Source organism: Pseudonaja textilis, chromosome 15 (assembly GCF_049901715.1).
Source record: "Pseudonaja textilis isolate UNSWEBS1 chromosome 15, rPseTex1.2, whole genome shotgun sequence".
Classification (NCBI taxonomy): Eukaryota; Metazoa; Chordata; class Lepidosauria; order Squamata; family Elapidae; genus Pseudonaja; species Pseudonaja textilis.
Genome location: NC_142004.1, coordinates 12,589,696 through 12,608,506, shown reverse-complemented (window position 1 = coordinate 12,608,506; position 18,811 = coordinate 12,589,696). Strand labels below are relative to the sequence as shown.

The window sequence follows — 18,811 nt, the reverse complement described above, 5'->3', positions numbered from 1 at the left end:
GTAAATGCAGGCCAGTTGCTGAGGGCCTGTCAGCCTTCCAGGACCCTCCTTCTGCTTGTCTTTCCGGCTGCCATAGAAACGGGGGGAGGAGATTAATTGGGTGGTGGGGTGGGGGGGGGAAGAGTGCTGGAGGCTTGAGAGGGTGAACTGTAAAACTTGGGAAAACTTTCTTGACTAGGCTTCCTTGCTTACTGCACAGATGTAGCCTCTTATCTGTCTATGCCAAGGCCAACCGTCTTGGCATACCAGGTGTGTGAAACGCCACCTGACGATGCTCCACGTGACATTATACACATCTCAGATTGGATGGCCAGTCTGAACTCTTGGGGGTGGGAACATGGGATAGCTTCCTCTATGTGATTTTCACGCCTAACGCCTCAGATCTTGAATTCTTCTGATGTTCCCACTTCAATTTCCAGTAAAAGTCCTTCTCTCTGAAACAATGGAGTCTAAGGTTTTCTTCCTTGGATTTTGAATGGAGCCTTACCTGACAGTGCCTGAATTCTGATCGCATGGCATACAGATACTGCGAGGGCTTTTAAGTGCAAGGATTTGTCGTAAGTCCCGTTTTTACAGTGTACTTTTTGAAGAGCCACTAAACAAACGGTTGTAAGTTGAGAGCTCTCTGTACTTCTGTTAAAAAGATGGCAGCTGCACACCTTTTAAGGACGTCTGTGGATGTTTTAGCATCTCCTGCCCCCACCCCCCAGGGTCAGCCCCACCCACCTCAACGGGTCGCTTCCTGAAACATGTCTTCCCTGTGTTATATTGAGGGGGCTCAGACTCAAGATAACTGCAGGGCCCGTGGTGGTCACAACCAAAGGAAAGAACTCCTAGGTGCTCAACCTCCCAGAGAAAGGGGAGGAGGTAAATCCAACAAATAGCAACAAATAGCCCTTAGACTTAGATACCGCTTCACAGTGCTTTCCAGCCCTCTCTAAGCAGTGTACAGAGTCAGCCTCTTGCCCCCAACAATCTGGGTCCTCATTTGACCCACCTCGGAAGGATGGGAGAATAGTCAACTTGGAGTGCCATGCCCTTGTTGGAGTCTCATTCTGAGGGGAAGATTGAGCAGCTGACAGGGAGTGGGAGTGTGGCTCCGGTGGCTATGGAAGAAACAGGGGAAGGGCACAGTCCGGCTGGCCATTCAGAGGAAGACTCAAGGCCACCCGCTCTTCATCCTAGGGCATGCAGGAAGAAACAGAGAAGGGAGCAATGTGGCTTACGGGAGAGAAAAGGGCCCTGATCCCTTTCATTAGTTGCAGCTGGGAGAACAGGATATAAGAAGGGTGTTTGCACACAGCACCTTGCTGGAAGCAAAGCACGCATTATCTTTGTCGAGGCTTATCTGGGTTTTGGCGTTCTCCCAACTGTGTGTGCTTCATTATCTTTTGGAAGTCTGCAATTTATTATCCTGGCCTGTTGTGTTAATTTACTTCAGCATGGTTTGTGTTGGGTTTTTTTATTTCTAATTTATCTGTACTTTGAGTTTGGACTGCATTTCTTCCCTTTGTAGACTGTTTTTGGAAGAGTTTGATCTCCAGCCGAGGATAACTGGAAATTGTAGGCCAAGTTGGAGTATTAAAAGGAATTTATCTACTTTTGTAACTTTGTTATTTTTGTGCCATGCCCCGGTCATCACATTGAGTCTGGTGATATTCGAACTGCCAAACTGCAGGCAGCCAGCAGTCAGCAGAAGTAGCCTGCAGTACTGCCCTCTAACCACTGCGCCACTGCAGCTCATAAATAAATAAAGCATCATTTAATCTAATATCTAAAATGGCTGAAACTTCAGTTTATTCCGTCTATGGAGATTCTCAATCATCCAGGTCATGGTTGTCCCAAAGGGTGCTTTTTCCAAAAGGCAGACAGACTCTTTTGTTCTTTGTTTTGAAAATATTTTGCTTCTCATTCAAGAAGCTTCTTCGGTTCAACTTAATACAAAGCAACAAATGATAAATTAACAACAGAAATTAAATTTTAAAGAGGGATGATTAAAGCAAACAATTTTAATGAAATGGGGGGAAATTTATAAAATCAGTGTTGGTGGAAGGCAAAGGGAACAAATCTACTCAAGAATAGATGTCGTTTTGAAAGGGATAAGGGCACAATTGGAATATATAGTAAATCTTTTAATTGTTATAGAATTATAAGAAAAAAAATGGTCTCCGGGGGTACTGTAACGTTTGTGTTTTTTCTTTTTTTTTTTTTTTGTATTTAGAAGTATATGTATTATGTTTGTATTATTTGTATTTAAAATAAAAATATTAATTAAAAAAAAAGAAAGAAGCGAACCATTTTCAAAGGAAAAAGCCAAGAAAGGCCAGTTGCCTTTTGGAAAAAGCACCCTTTGGGTTGTGCTTATTTCGAGCGATTTGGTTTTGCGGAAGGAGCCCAAGCAGTGATTTCTAGATGCTGGTTTCTGAGATCCATGGCTCTGACCGAGAGCATGTGCAACGTTTCTCAACTCTTGAAGGTATGTGGGACCAAACTCCCAGAATTCCCCAGTCAGTCACGAATTCTGGGAGCTGAAATCCACACAACTTTAAGCTGCCAAAGTTGAAGACTGCTACTCTGAGGAAAGGAAATCAAAATGTCCCAACAGCACACAGAGAGGCTCCCCGTGGGGCAATGCAAGATCAGCTTTGTTGGTACATCCTTTAAGAGGAGGAAACGATGGAAGATTGAAAAAAATCCAGGTGGCAGCAAAGAGACCTTTTACCTCTGAAGCTCTGCAGCATTAGGAGACCAGCCAGCTCCTAAATCTGCAGGTAAACCACCAATCAGGATGCACTGAGTCCCAGTTTCTCATCTCCAACTCTTATGAGAAGAGGAAGAGTAGCTGAATTCACCTTTAGGAAGGAGGTTTTGGGGACCAGGCTGGTAAGAGTAGCTGGAATGCTAGAGCGAGGGGCACAAGCCTCAAGGCTGGAGGAGACAGATATCTAAAGATGGTCTGAAGAATCATCTTGAGGTTGGATTTGTGGCTTCCTAGCACCTTGTGCATCACTCAGGACTAGAAACAATTGGTGGGAAAAGGCTGAACAGGTTTTTAAGATTCCTGAACTTTCTGGCAGCAACAAACCTGGAATCTTCTGGTGGCGGGGAGGAAGAAATATATGCAAACTGCTTCCCCCTTCTCCCCGCCCCACTCAATTTATTTATACATTAATTCAACAGGACCGTTATAATTTGGAAGTATGCAGATAGACAGCTGCTAAATATGGGTTTCTGCAATCTACGTTGTGATTTTTCAAAGCTACAAACAAAAAATTAGCACAACAGTGGAGGGGAAGGATGAAATAAGAAAAATAAAAAACAACAACTGAGATGTATTTTTTTTTCCTAAATCTAAGTCTAACTATACACAGAATGAGAATTGATCTACAAAAGTATTTGGGCGCGCTACGTGAAGAGAGTAAAGAGGGGATGAGGCTGGTTTTGTGATTCCCGAGTTGGAAGACAGAAGGGGGGAAGGGGAGCTACACACTGTATCTGTACCTTTGATCTATGGGGTGCTGGGACACGAAAGTGCCCCTTCAGTGCCAACTACTGACCACAGGGCATCCACGGCCACAGAAGGAGGAGCTCTGTGGAAGCAATGTCACAGAAGAGAATTTAGCCCCGGAATCCTTGGTGTCCTGCACTGCAAGGGAGCGACGGCTTTGGCCGGAGAAGAAGGTTGGGGCACCAGCAGGATTCAGCCAGTGGTCAAGAGAACTTCATTCCAGGAAAGCTTTTCGGGGGAACAGGAGAGAAACTGAAGGTGCCAGGCATCACGTAGGCAAGATCACCTCCACCAGCAATTGGCCAGGCAGCAGGTCTAGGGCAAACTTTCAGCACAACAAACTTTCCCAGTGAGGTGCTTGAATGACCTAGGCCAGGGGTCCCCAAACTTGGCCACTTGAAGATTTGTGGACTTCAACTCCCAGAATTCAGCTGGAGAATTCTGGGAGTTGAAGTCCACAAGTCTTCAAGTGGCCAAGTTTGGGGACCCCTGGCCTAGGCCCAATATGGAGAAGAAGACCTCCACTCCTGGTCACTAACTGGCCCTTTTCACCTTTCAAAATGCAGATCTTGACCTGTGTCCTCGGTCTATTGAGCATCTACAGACCAACCCGTGATGGTCCTCATATCACACTAAGCTAGAAACCTTGATTAATATATTTAGCACAGTGGCTGGGGAAAACCCATCCTGCCAAAGTGGAACCGAATGCACCAGGCCAGGGCTTCGTGCAATTCCTGAATGCAGACAAAACTTCATTTGCCCTCATATTTTTTTGGCCATTTTTAGTGCTCCTCCTTTGGCAGGAGGAGGCCCCCAAATAACCCAGTCTTCATTCACACCCACAGATGTATAAAATGCAGCGGGGAGGGGGGAGAGAGGGGGAGGGGGGCAAGGAAGAAAAGAGAAATAAATACTCTGAGAGGGCAGCTCTGAAGGACGTTTTCTGTCTTTCACATCTGGCCCAAAGATCTTTACAACGCGTACTTGAAAGTAATGTTATTTCCAAACAGGTACATTGAAGATTATAAACTGGATGGGGGGAACCATTGGGGGGGGGGAGGGATCCACCATCCTGATCCTTCCTTGTCCTCACTCCTCCCTCACAAAAGAAAAACCCCATTAGACAATTCCAGCCAAGCACTTTCCCCATTCTATTGAGTCGAGATCTTATCTTCCCGCAGCATCCAGCTCAAGCCTCCCTCTTTAACCCAGCTGGGGGGCTCACACTGACCCAGCTTAAAGGCCCATTAAGACCTGTCTCCCCACCTCCTCAGAAAGAGTGAAGATGGCTACTAAGACACCTCGTCAAGAAAACAGCTCGCCAATTCCCTGGGTTGGCATTGCGAGTAGGTGGCCCACTACATTGTCTGAAAACGTTTAATATTGATTGAGACATGTAAAAAGAAAAATTCAATAAAAATTAATCTTTTTCAAAAATGCAGCTTACCAGGCTGTTAACTGGTGCTGCTCGGTGGATCTCTAATCCTGGTCCCAAGCACGATGCAAAGAATAAGGGCCCAATTTCAAAGCAGGACTCCAGGTAAAAAAATTTGGAGAGGCTCCTTTAAAAACTTCCAAATGTTTGAAGGGAGGCAGGCCATCACTAGGGAAACAGTTTCCCCCCGCATCCCTCAAAAAATAATTTTGGCTCCAAAATACCTCGATGGACTCAAGTTTCTAAACTTTTAAAAAATGGCTTTAATGCTACCATTTTAATCTGTCGCTTGCGAACAGTTCCTTTTTTTTTATTATTGCTTGACTTTTTATAGTACATTGTTGCAAATATCCATATAATGAAGGGTGATGCTTTTATTTTATCCATCCTTTTAAAAATCAAAGTAATGGATGAAATAAACTGCCAAGAACAAAAATGTTCAAAGCTTCCAGCCATGCAGGGAGTCGGAGAATGGTTGTGGAACAACAAAACCTCAAAATGAAACCCTTGATCTCTGGAGTCACCAGGTGATCTTGCAGGATTCAGAAAGAAAGGGGAGCAGAAGATTTCCCACCCACCCCCTAAAAAAACCAGGCAGAAAATTATAGGCATCATGAAAGGGGAGGGGCATGACGGGGGTGGAGGGAAGAAGACCCAGGATAGAATTGGGTTCTCCAGGAAATCATCTTGCCTAGACCAAGACCCTCTTAAGGTGGACAACCTTTGGCTGTGGGGCACACACACAACCCCCAGAACCCCCTTTGAGGGCCTTGAGCAACCTGGGACGGGCAGGCCTTGTGGGACTTTTAGGCATAACCCTTAAAACTACCCAAGAAAATCAAGGAATCCCCAGATTGTTGGCTCTGGCCTCCCAGCAACACCACGGCATTGCTGGCAGAAGTGTTGGCCTTTGCAAAAATTCTGAGTGCCAGCAATGTGCCGTTGGGTCTTTCCAGCCAGGATCCTTAAAATTTTGTGCCAGGCTGCAGAGTTTGGAATGAGCAGCGGAGGGAAAAAATGGGAAGCGGGAATTATGGTAGCTGAATGTTACGGAGATTGTCTAGGGAGAGTCTCAGTCGTCCAGGACCTGGTTGTCCCAAAGGTGCTTTCTGGTTTTCATTTGAAGAGGTTTCGCTTTTCATCCAAGAAGCTTTTTCCGCTCTGACTGGAGAATGGTAGGGAATGGAAGGATTTATATTCCGTTCCCCACCATCCAGTCAGAGCTGAAGAAGCTCCTCAGATGAGAAGCAAAACATCTTCAAAGAAAAACCAGAAAGTCCAGTTGCCTCTTGAAAAAGCATCTTGGGACAACCTGGATAGAAAGGTGACTCTATATTAGCTTCTGCAAGTACATTGAAATAGCTCAATTTCTAACAGATGATGCTTTTAGGATTTAGGACTTTTAGGATTTGTGCTCTTCCTTCCTCAACACAGAAACCCGAGAACTGTAGTTTGACAGGATGCTGAGCCATTGCAGGAGCTCCCAATCTCTGACTAACACCTGGAGGAAACGAGGCGAGTCTCACAACACTGAAGGATTGGAGAGTTCATTCCCAGCTCTGACCCAAAGCACTTACCTTCCCAAACTGCTCGAAGTATTGTTTGACATCCTCCACAGTGGTGTTCACAGACAGGCCGCCCACAAATATTTTCTTAGTCCGTGTTACCATCTAGAAAACAGAAGAAGGAAGAGGCTGCAGTGCAAGATTCAGAGATGATGATGATGAAAACGAATAATAATAATAATAATGATGATGATGATGATGTGTTATCTCAATTGCAATTGGAGCCCTTGGAGCAATACCCCTAAAGGGCTACCTTGCTATTTGGAAATTCTGAATTTATCAGACTTGAATACCGATTCTACAAAAAACCACCCTACTTGGAACAGCTTCTATCCTCCGACGCTACCTGAACAGTTCCTAGGTCCTTGGTTAGGACTCAAGCTGCTGAGTTACCAACCAGCCCCAAAGGCTGTGAATCTCACTAAAGATATAATAACAATAATACTAACAATAATAACAACAAAACAATAACAACAATAACAATATTAATAATAATATTAATAATATTAATAATAATAATAATAATAATAATAATAATAACAACAACTTTTGCAAGAGAAGGTCCCATGGCAGGCTGAGCTAGGAACAGATTTAACAGATTAACAGAGTTGGAAGGGACATTGTAGGTCATCTAGTCCAACCCCCTGCCCAAGCAGGAGACCCTACACCATTTCTGACAGATGGCAGTCCAGTCTCTTCCTGAAAGCCTCCAGTGATGAAGCTCCCACAATTTCCAAAGGCAACCTCTGTTCTACTGGTTGATTGTTCTCACTGTTAGGAAATTCCTAATTATTTCTAGCTTGAAATTTTCCTTGATTAGTTTCCATCCATCATTCCTTGTCTGGCCTTCAGGTGCTTTGGAAAATAGCTTGACCCCCTTCCTCCTCTCTGCGGTAGCCCCTCAAGTATTGGAAGACTGCTATCACATCTCTCCAGGTCCTTCTCTTCCACAGACTAGATATGCCCAGTTCCTGCAACCGTTCATTGTATGTTTTAGCCTCCAGCCCCCTCATCATCCTGGTTGCTCTTCTCTGCACTCTTTCTAGAGTCTCACCGTTTTTTTTAGTGATGACCAAAACTGGATGCAGTACTCTAGGTGTGGTCTTACTAAGGCTTTATTATAGAGTGGTATTAGTACCTCCCTTGATCTCGATTGTATCCCTCTTTTAATACAACTTAGGATTGCATTGGCTTTTTTGGCTGTCGCCACACATTGCTGGCTCTTATTTAGCTGGTTGTCCACTAAGACTCCAAGATCCTTCTCACGGTTACTGCTATTGAGCCTGGTTTCATCCAGTCTCTATGGGTACTTTTCTTGCCTAAGTGTAAGACTTTACTTTTCTCTACACTGAATTTCATTTTGTTAGATCAGGCCCAGAATTCCAAGTCTGTCCGGATGGCCAGTGCAGGCAGCTGTTCTGCAGAGGTCCCAAGCAGACAGAAGGCGTTCGCTGCTCTGCCGAAAGAGGTCCAGGTCTGGAGTGGAGAACTTGTGCTGCAACCTAAGTGCTTCTGAGCAGCTTGCCTTCAAACAGCCTGGATTGCAATCACAAAGAAAAGAATCAACTAGCCAACAGCTTCTTCTGCCCCAAGGAGATTGGCAACAGTTTGTGAACATCTCAAAGTGGCGCTATCTCAGGTGTTCGGATCTCCTGCCAGCAAGGTCATTTCTGACGTTGGGGGCTTGAGGGACCCCCTCCCTCCTGCCCTCCTTCCAACTGGTGCTTCTCTTCATGTGCCAGAAGGCTTCTTAGGAAGAGCTGAACAGGGGCCAAGCCGTGGCCTATGAGGACTATTATGAGTCACGGTGGCGCAGTGGTTAGAGTGCAGTGCTGCAGGCTACTTCTGCTGACTGCTAGCTGTCTACAGTTTGGCAGATCGAATCGCACCAGGCTCATGGTGGACTCAGCCTTCCATCCTTCCGAGGTGGGTAAAATGAGGACCCAGATTGTTGGGGGCAAGAGGCTGATTCTGTAAACTGCTTAGAGAGGGCTGTAAATGTCTAAGGGCTATTACTAGTGTTATTGCCTTCCTTCCTTCCTTCCTAACTCTGCCCACTGGCAGCAGTTTGATTCTGACTGGCTCATGGTGGACTCAGCCTTCCATCCTTCCGAGGTTGGTAAAACTGAGGACCCAGATCGTTGGGGGCCAGAGGCTGTAAAGCACTGTAAAGCGGCATGTAAGTCTAAATGCTATTGCTACTATGGGCATGTTATGCGAGGATAGATGAGGTCTTCCCATCTAACACACGGTGCAAAGTTGTGGGATTTGTGTGCTTTTGAGCATTGCCAGTAAACAGAAAGTTTGGGGCCAAGCCTCCCCTGCCAAGTCATTCCACCCATTTCTGTTTTCATGACTGTGGCTCTCTCTTTATGCTTTTGCTGCTTGTAATGTGGCATGGATTAATTTGGCACCGTATTGCATTCTGTAAGGCTCGGACTTTGGGACTGTGTACACTTTCACAGCCCTGGATTTATGATTCAATGCTTGGCTTCCACTTCAATGGAAAGCAAGCTAAACATGGAAAGAGACGGGAGGGAAGGAGAGAGAGAGAGAACCAGGGAGATGACACCACAGAAGAGACCATGGGAGGACTCCCCATTTCAAACTCCAGAGCACCTTAGTTTTGAAGGTGGATCTTGGAACCACTTCAGCCTGACACCTTCACTTGCAACAGGAATCTGCTTCTAATGACTCAAGGGAGGGCAGAGTTAATCCACTGCCATTCTCAGCCTTGAAAGACCTCTGTTCCCCGCACCCCAAGCAACCTACCTTCTGTCACCAAACTGCTTAATGGAATTAACCCAGTTCCAGCCCTGAGCCGCAGAGCTCTTCCTTGGGCTACCTGATCCGCTCAGCCACCTGCCCACAGCACCCTTGGCACAAGGAGCCCAGCAGCCTCTGGGGGAATATCTGGTGTGTGTGTGGGGGTGGGGGGGAAGGTATCAGAAGAGCCGAGCAGAGAATCTTTCGTGGGAAAGGAAAGCATCCAAACTCAATGCTTCCCAGGTGAACCTCTGCAGTTTTTCTTTCTCAAGGTTAGATGGTGAATGCTCCGGGACGAGGGCACCCTCTGACAGAGGAATTTCAGTCTCTGTGGGCATGTTTTTGGTGCCACCAGGTCTCACCCAGCTTTTTTTGCCATTTTTTTCCAATAATTATTCTTCATGGCACACCTTGGGAAGCCCACAAGCATGTGGCTAACAGAGCCGGCAGTCAAATTACAGGCAATCCTCAACTTATGACCACGATTGAGCCCAAAATGCTAAGTGAGAAATGTTAAGTGAGTTTTGCCCCATTTTATGGACTCTTCCCACCACGTTTGTTAAGTGAATCACCTGCGGTTGTTAAGCTAGTAACACCGTTGTTAAGTGAACCTGGCTTTCCCATCTGGCTTTGCTTGTCTGACGGTTGTAAGAGGGCATCAGGTGACCCCAAGACACTGCAGCCATCATAAATAACAGCCAGTTGTAAATCACATGACCATGGGGAGGTTGCAATAGTCACAAGTGTGAAAAATGGTCATAAGCAGGGGTGGAATTCTACCTGGTCGGACCGGTTCTATAGAACCGGTTGTTACAATTCTGCACAGTTCGGAGAACCGGCAAATCGAGCCACTGGAACGCCCCTCCCTTCCCCGTCCACCCACTCCTTACCTGGCATGCGAGCCCTCTAACTTGCCTGCATAAGTTGCTATTTTTCCTTTTTTCCTCCCCTGACCATCAGCGGTTCTGCTGTGCTGGGAGATTTAGATTAACTAGAAAGCAGGAAATCGTTGGATTTCTTGCTTTCTAGCTAATCTAAAAGCAGAGCTGAACCTACCTTAGGACTGAAGCTTCTATTTTTCAGTGCAGACTCAGGCAGCAGATTGCAGAAAGGTGGATCTCTGAGTGAATCTGTGATTATGTGAGCAACTCAATCTGCCTGCCTGTTTTGCCTGATTTTGGGTAAACGTTTTTTTTAAAATAAAAAAAAATCAATATTTACATAAATATTTATAATATTTACATACAAGCCATGCCCAGCCAGTCACACGACTACCAAGCCACACCCACAAATTAGGCCATGCCCATAGAACCAGTTATTAAGAAATTTGAATCCCACCCCTGGTAATAAGTCACTTTTTTCAGTGCTGTTGTAACTTTGAACGGTCATTAAAGAAGTCAAGGAGTACCTGTACCACACAATAGCATTGTGGTCTCCTGGCTAATGTAACAATGCCATACACTAATAATAATAATAATAATAATAATAACAACACAAACAATTGTTTTAATTTGAAGCAAGAGAAAGCTGGCAGGTTGCAAACAAGGCAAATCTTGTGTCTGGCATACCTTGAAGGTGTGTTAGGGTGAAGGATTTTGAGGACTATGGCAGGAAGGGTTGGTTCCCCAGAAGCAAAGTTGCTTCCTTTTGTGAAAGGCAATTTGTTGTAGTGGTTACGGTGCTGGTCAAGCATCGAAAACAGCTGGGATTTCTCTCTCTCTCAGTCCAACCCACTGATAGGTTGGTTGATAGGGGGAAAGGGACGGAAGCATTATTTATATAGCACCTTAAGTCACATAAAATAAAAGCAGGATATAAATCTAGTAAGGAAGAAATAAAACCCTACGCACATATGTGGGAATGACCTTGAGAGACACAGGAAGTGCCGCAGACTAAACAATCATGCAAACGTTCGCTCGTTTCACGGAAGGAAAAGGGGCGTGGGAAGCGTTTCAGAAGAGACCCTCCCTAGCTTCTTGGGGAGTAAAAGGAAAAGAGAGAAGGGACTTTCAGACTTGTGAGATTCTGTTCATTTAATCTTGCAATAGAGAGCGAGCTGGGATTTCTTGCGCTTCTTGTCTGGACAGTCTTGAACCTTGTTAACCCACCCTCCAACCCAAAAAGGAGCAGGAAAAAAATTGGCCCTGCCCCTTTTGTGACGGCCCAACTTCCCTAGGCGAGACCCCCCCAAAATGCCAGAATGATGAGAGCTGGAAGGGCAGCCTCTGTGCCCAAAATGTTCTGGTCCCAAATGTGGTAGTTGGGGACTACCTATATAAGAACACCATTTCCTGAGCCTTGGTGGCACAGTGGTTAGAATGCAGCAACGCAGGCTAATTCTGCCGACTACCAGGAGTTTAATCCTGACCGGCTCAAAGTTGACTCAGCCTTCCATCCTTCCGAGGTGGGTAAAATGAGGGCCCAGATTGTTGGGGGGCAAGAGGTTGACTCTGTAAACTGCTTAGAGAGGGCTGGAAAACACTATGAAGTGGTATATAAGTCTAAGTTTGTGCTATTGCTATTTCCTTCCTTCCTTCCTTCCTTCCTTCCTTCCTTCCTTCCTTCCTTCCTTCCTTCCTTTCTTCCAACAGTTTGATCCTGACCAGCTCAAGGTAGACTCAGCCTTCCATCCTTCTGAGGCTGGTAAAATGAGGATCCAGACTGTTGGGGGCAAGAGGCTGACTCTGTAAACCGCTTAGAGAGGGCTATAAAGCACTGTGAAGTGGCATATAAGTCTGAGTGCTAGTGCTATTTCTATAATTGTCAGGCAGCATCACCACAGCTTAACATAGGCTGGCGTAGCTCCTTGACATTCCCGTGGTCCAAACCCAATCAGATTTACACTATTGAAGTTTCCTCACCGTCTCTGTCCCGGAGAGAGCTGGGGATCTACTAGCTCAGCTTTAACTCTGTCGGTCCTTAAAGCACCCCATGTGAACAGGGTGGCTTTTCATGGGACACAAGGAGTCCGTGCTTAATAAACACTGTTTATTAAGTTTTGGTTTCATTTATTAGAGTTTATTAGATCCCTCCTTTATGACTCTGTAAATAACTCAAGGTGACGTTTTACACAAAACGCACACACCCAATAGCTGAGGCTTGCAAAGCTTTCTGGGGTGTAACCATCCATTGGGGACTCAAAAATCGACGGAGGAACAAAGATCAAAACAAAGATACAAGTTACTAGATCACGACTGAGCCTGATGGCCAAATGCTTCAGTTCATGTGGAGAGCTGTAATGCAGAGCCACCCTCCTGTGAACATTTTGTCATTTTAATTTCTGGTGCCTAGAAACTCTTGTAGGTTTTACCTCTTACACTTTGGGGCTGTTTTATGTTTTCTTTTTAGCTTGCTTTTTGCCACTGTTTTGTTTTACTTTTGTTCCGAAGACCAACATGCTAGCTTTTCTTTAAAATAAAAATACCTTTAACAATTACATAAATAAATTGCACCCACCTTAGGCTGTGCTCTGCGAGGGAAGGCGACCTTCGGGTCAATCTGAAACAGAAAAACGCATTTTTTTTCCCCAATCAGGTTGATGTATCTACAGTTTCTACTGGGGACCAAATATTCTCCAGCATCGTATACAGAAAAATAACACGGCAGCATAAAAGAACATGCATAACAAAGAATATGACAACTTGCTCAGTGTAACTATTAAAAACTGGGGTGCAATCCAGGCTCTCCCTTAGATCCCTTCACGAAAGTAGAACTTGGCCATATTTCCTGGTAGATGTTAACTATTCCAAAGAACCTTGGAAATTACAGAGGGGGGCAAAAATGAAAGATTGAATGAACTTTAAATAGAAACCAATGAAGAAGTCTTCGTTTAGTAGTGAAAAAAAATCAAATACACAGGTGAGTCAAGGATTTTTTCTCCCTAATTAAGCAGAGCATCATGGCAGCAAAAAAAGACAAGGAATTTCAAATCACGGAAACTACCAGTAATCGTTCCATTACAACCAAAAATCTGGTCATAAGTCGAAGCACCTACATGACTAGAAGTACTCTTATGACTTTGTTTGCAGCAGTCGTTACATGAACCATCCGTTTGAATGCCAGAAATCAGCAAAAAAAAAACCAAAACCTAACGACAAGAAGTGACCACGGATTGCCCACGAAATGCTGCAAGCGGGGATAAGGCTCACCTGAAGGACATGCTATCACATGACTGCAGGGGGCTTCGAGGCACGATCATTTACGAGGGCTGGGGGGTTATAAGCACCTGCTCTGTGGCCCTCATAACTTTGAATGGTTGTTAAGCAACCAGCTATAAGTCAGAGATTACTTGCATTGATCAGACATCACTCTAGTAGGGTAGTGTAGAGTAGAATAGAAGAACGGAATAGAGTGGAAAATATGGAATGAAATGGGATGGAATAATGAATAGAACAGAATAGAATAGTTGGAAGGGACCTTGGAGGTCTTCTAGTCCAGCCCCTTGCTCAAGCCGGAGAACCTATACCCTCTCGGACAAGTGACTGTCCAGTCTCCTCTTAAAAACCTTCAGTGAGGGAGCCCCCACGATTTCTGGAGGCCACTTCTGTTCCACTGGCTAATTGTCCTCCCTGTGAAGAGGTTTCTCCCTAATTCCAGGTTGCTTCTCTCCTGGGTTAGTTTCCATCCGTTGTTTCTCGTCCTGCCCTCTGATGCCTTGGAGAATAATTGGACCCCACCTCCTCTTTGTGGCAGCCCTTCAAATACTGGAAGACTGCTATCATGTCATCCCAATTCTTCTTTTTCCTCTAAACTAGCCATGCCCAAATCCTGCCGCCGTTCTTTGTATGTTTTAATCTCCAGGCCCTGGATCATCTTAGTCTCAACATCTTTTTTGTAGTAGGGTGACCAAAAGGTACTGGAAGGGCACCCTTCCAAAGCATGAAAAAGCTCCACCAAGCAAATTTTGTGGAGCACCAGTTACGGAATAATGGGTTTAAGTTAGCAAGAGGCAGGTGGCAGCAGAGTGGGGAGGTGGCAGGAAAGCTTTTTCCTTCCAGAAAAAAACATTTGACAGAGAATTCAGCCTCAGAGGGGAATCTCAACATCTGGATGTGAACAGCTGTTTGTCCTGGATGTCTCCAATTGCATTCCTGATCTGGGAGGCCTAGAGCAATTAACCCCCCCCTCCCATTGAGGCCATGTTGCCTTATGAACAGCTCACCTGAGAAGGGAACCTAGGTGACTCTACTGCTGCTTTATTGAGGAGGGGGAGTCCTTTCAGCCAGAGAGAAGGGGGTCTTTCCTGTGGCTGATGTAAGAGCTGGGTCATTACAGCCATTACAGGCTTCTGGGGGGGAAGGGGGGTTACGGGGAGCCCCTCCTCCAGCATAAAGAGGAAGAGTGTCTGACACAGAGAGAGGAGCCCTCCTAGACATGCAGGGAACGTCGAGGCCCGGAGGCATCTGCCCACAGGTGTGCCAGCTTGGGGTGGTCCATGCATTCATGCCACACAAGCCCTGGTGAAGGAGTTCCTTCTGGTGTCCTCAGCTGGCTGAGAGGGGAATCCCACCAGCCAATCCCTCCCTTCACCGACTTTCCACCCCAGGGCAGGGAGCCAGCTAAGCCTGGGCTTCGGAAGGACTTTCCAGATGCCTGCAACCCAGCCAGGTTTCCCTGCTTTCTGAGCTGGCCAGGAGGACACACTCTTGCTCCTTTTCACGGATGGGTTGGCCTCCTCCTTTCTTTTCATTTATTGTGAATAAATCTGTTCCAGCCATCCCAAAGCTGGACTGTGCTTTCCTCCCAAATCCCCCCCGCCAAAAGACCCATGGAGGAAAGTCTGTCTATTGCCTTCACTCATCCTGACAATCTATCTAGATATCTGGCATTTTGCACTACCGTGAGTGGCTTTATTGTATTTCATTCAAAATGTACTTTATACATCAGTTTCCATCCTATCAGATTTCAAGGCACTGCATGAAATGGAATATGATACGGTTGACAAAACAACCAGAAGCATCACAGGAGATGCAAAGGAAGGCACAGACTTCAATCATGAACAAATTTCAACTGAATGCAACCAGGATTTTTAATTCCAAGTAGGCTTCCACATTGTTACACTCAGTTAAATCGGACATCTCCAATGTGGGATTCTCTGAACCACAATTGCTATGGCCCATGGGATTCTATTCTCCCCATGTTCACAGATGGGAACTGTTGTCTTAGACTGGATAGGCCACAGTCCTGGTGCCATTTTGTTCACTTTTTTTGCCAGCTGAATGCAAAAGACACTGCCTTCCCTCACAATATAGGTTTGGGTTTTTTTTAGAAAACTTGAAACTAACAGAATTTCCTGAATTTCCTGTTTCTATTCTAGCATATTTATTCAATTTATGATCCAGGGAGTATGGACCCGAGGAAGAATGATTTTATATGCTGGATAAGTACCACACCAAAAACATTTGAAATGATTTAGGGGAAAACCCCAAAAGTACATTTAAGTAGACCAATCTTGCTCCAGGTTCCCTGGCCACTGGTCAAGAGGTTTTGGGAAGGCTACATATAGGCAGAAGGACTAAAGTCATGCAAAATCATAATAACAGCCTTGAAATTAAAAGGCAGTAGAGAAGATCCCTATATAAGTGGCATGAATGCATCAAACACTGTGGGTGATTAAGCTCAGGTGAGCCTGTTTATGCCCCCACTTCCCGAAAGATCTCAAGAACATGCCACCAAAATTCAGCAGCAAACTGACAAAAGCCACAATGGGGATAGTCGGTGCCATTAAATGAAGCAGGTCTATTTCATCCTTAACCCCCAGAAAATTTGTGATATGGTCTTAAACTTGGTGCCCTTCCTTCCTGGGGGACCTGAACTACTCTTGCAGGACATCAGTTGAGTGCTGTCTTTCTGTTTCAACCCCAACCAAGCCATCATGCCACCATAATGGTGTAGCAGCAAACAGACAGTTTTCCATTCTGGCTTTGCAAACCAGAAGTGGCAGCTTCAATCTTGCACATCACACTTACTCAAGGATTTCCCATTCAGCAGGTTGGCATGCCTGGCCCAAAGCTCCTTCTGGGGAAGAGCCCTCTGGGTGGAGTCTGGGAAGCCTTGATGCCTGAGCCCTTGTCCTTAAATCTTTAGTGAACTTTCTTCTAAGAATCATTTCCCAAATGCAGAGGACCAGACAATCATCCCAGAGGCAAATGGGATCTCCCTCAAGTTGGAAAACGGGACTTCAGCAGACCCAAAAGAGGTTACTAAATTTTTATTTGTCATGTGACAGGAAAGGAAATGGTGAAATACAAATAATTGTCACATTTATATTGTGTCCATTTACATTTTAGTTCATGGGAATGAAATGAAAAGAACCTTCTCACTGTTTTTTGACACCCTGGGCCAACAACAGGTGCATTTTCTTTGCGTCTTGTTAACAAGAACAATTTATCCTACGACCCCACTTATTTTCATAATTTCCCTGACAGCAATAAAACTATTGTTTTTACCCCAAAACTCCCTCTAATGCATGCACTCTTAATCTTGCCTCAAACATTGCAAGGACTTTGCCCAAGCAGTTGTCAGGAGTTAAAACACACACACACACACACACACACACACACACACACACACACTGTCCCCCCCAAAAATCCTGACAGCCATTGGGGGGGTGGGGGCGGGGTTTCCATGGAGGAAATGCTGCTACTGCCCCATTATTCTCATCGGGAGAGCATCGGGCGACCTTCCTCCTACCTAGCGTCCAGCTTCCTTTCCTTGCAATGCAGCGCCCCAAATTTCCTACAACGCTCACAAGAAGCCCAAGATTGGCTCTTTGCAACAAGCAATCCCCCCCCCCCACCTCCACCCACCCCCGGCTACTTCCTGGATGCTGGCTGACCAGGGTATCCCCACTCCAAGCTTTCAGGGCTCAGGTGAGGCCAGCCAGGCCCTGCTCCTGGGCCAGGTGATAAGAAACGGAAGAGAAATAAATTCTGGGCATGTTGTCTTTCTTTCTTTCCAGCAGACCTTCGTGCAAGTGTGCAAGGTGTGCTGTGTTGCGATTGTATGCAAAGTGCCACCCTCAACCACCCTCTAGTTTATTGGCTGACCCTACATGGAGGGAGCGGAGGAAGCCTGACCAGACCATCAGAGGGAATCCTGGGGGCAGGTGGGGGGGCTTCTCTGGCAGGTGGGGGGGCTTCTCTGGGTCTGTGTTTGGCCGCCCTCCCTCTAGCTCGGCAACTTCCGTTCGCTCTCACAACTGGCAGGGCCCCGTTCCAGCGGCCGAAAGGCAAGATTCAAAATATCTTTTATTGGAATGTGTGTGGGGTTTTTTTTTTCCGGATTCCAAGCTTTATTGGAACGCCTTTTGAGATCAACATACCTGAAAATATAACCCCCTCCATAAGCCATGGTCCTGTTTACATTTTAAGGGGAATAGAGTCAGAGAGGATAAAATTATTCGTGTCCCCTTTTTAGCATGCCCCAATGAGCTCTATTACATATGCATGTTGCTTCCTACAGATAATCACCTTTCTCTTTTTTTAAAAAAAGAAGCTAATTATAACTTCAGTGCTGTCCAATTTGAGCAGTCTTTGTATCCACTCATTATGCCGCTAATTAATTTTCTGGGAGAAAAATGATTTTTTTTAAAAAAAAATGGCAATTCTTTTCCTGTGGAAAAATACAAGAATGAAGGATTTTCTGCCCCACTTCATGGGGATTCCCTCAGGTTCCCACTGAGTTTCTGCCCAAGAAATTCTGAATTTCTGAATTTCAGTCTTTGAATTCAAGACTCCCTAAACCTCACACGTATTGTTTTAATATTTTGCTCTCTCCCTTGGGGCCTGTGTGGCCCCTCAGAGGATAAAAGGGGGCCGGGGCCTGACAGCGTTACAACCTTGGGCAGAGGCTAGGAAGAGTAAAAAAAGCATATTTGGGCTTTGATGCGTTTCAGGGATGAAATCCCAGGCACATCCTGGGACAATTCTAATTGTGACTGCTGGGCAGTGTTTCTCAATCGTGGCAACTTGAAGATGTGTGGGCTTCAACTCCCAGAATTCCCCAGCCACCGAAGACTTCTGGGAACTGAAGTCTACACATATCCCAGTTGCCAAGGTTGTCAAACACTGGTCTAAAGGCAGGTACCTTCTTTCATTCTTGGTGGCATGTCCCGAAGTGAAAAAATATTGGAAAATAATACAAATGTGGTTAGAGGAGTTAATTGGTTAATTGGTTAGAGGAGTTAATTGGAAGCAAAATTGATTTTGTCCCGGAATTATTTCTTCCAGGAATAATAAAAAGAAATTACAATAGAAAGATAAAGTATCTTATGTTACATGTATTAACAGCAGCAAGAATTTCCTGTGCGCAGTATTGGAAGAAACACTCCACACCACCCGAAGGTTTAATAATTAAAAAAGTCTTCGAGTGTGTGGAAATGGATAAATTAACCATGGAATTAAAAGGGAAAGTAGATACAGAATACTATGCAACATGGGAAACATGGTATATCTGGATTGACAACACAAATAAGAAAATGTAAATAATGTATATAATAGATATAGATGGCATGGAAATAGTATGTATAGAAAGTAT

The 18,811-nt window shown here is 45.2% G+C and overlaps 1 protein-coding gene across 5 annotated transcripts in view; it reads right to left on the bottom strand.

Annotated features, from left to right (window-relative positions):
• Window positions 1-18,811, bottom strand: part of MSI1 (musashi RNA binding protein 1) — a 62,880-nt gene that overhangs the window by 32,077 nt on the left and 11,992 nt on the right. For all 5 annotated transcript variants that reach the window (XM_026717095.2, XM_026717094.2, XM_087913590.1 and 2 more), the window contains 2 exons: window positions 12,731-12,772; window positions 6,521-6,613 (listed from right to left, as the gene is read on the bottom strand). In XM_026717095.2, coding sequence (XP_026572880.1) covers window positions 6,521-6,613; window positions 12,731-12,772 — 135 coding nt within the window. The remainder of the gene's footprint in view (window positions 1-6,520; window positions 6,614-12,730; window positions 12,773-18,811) is intronic.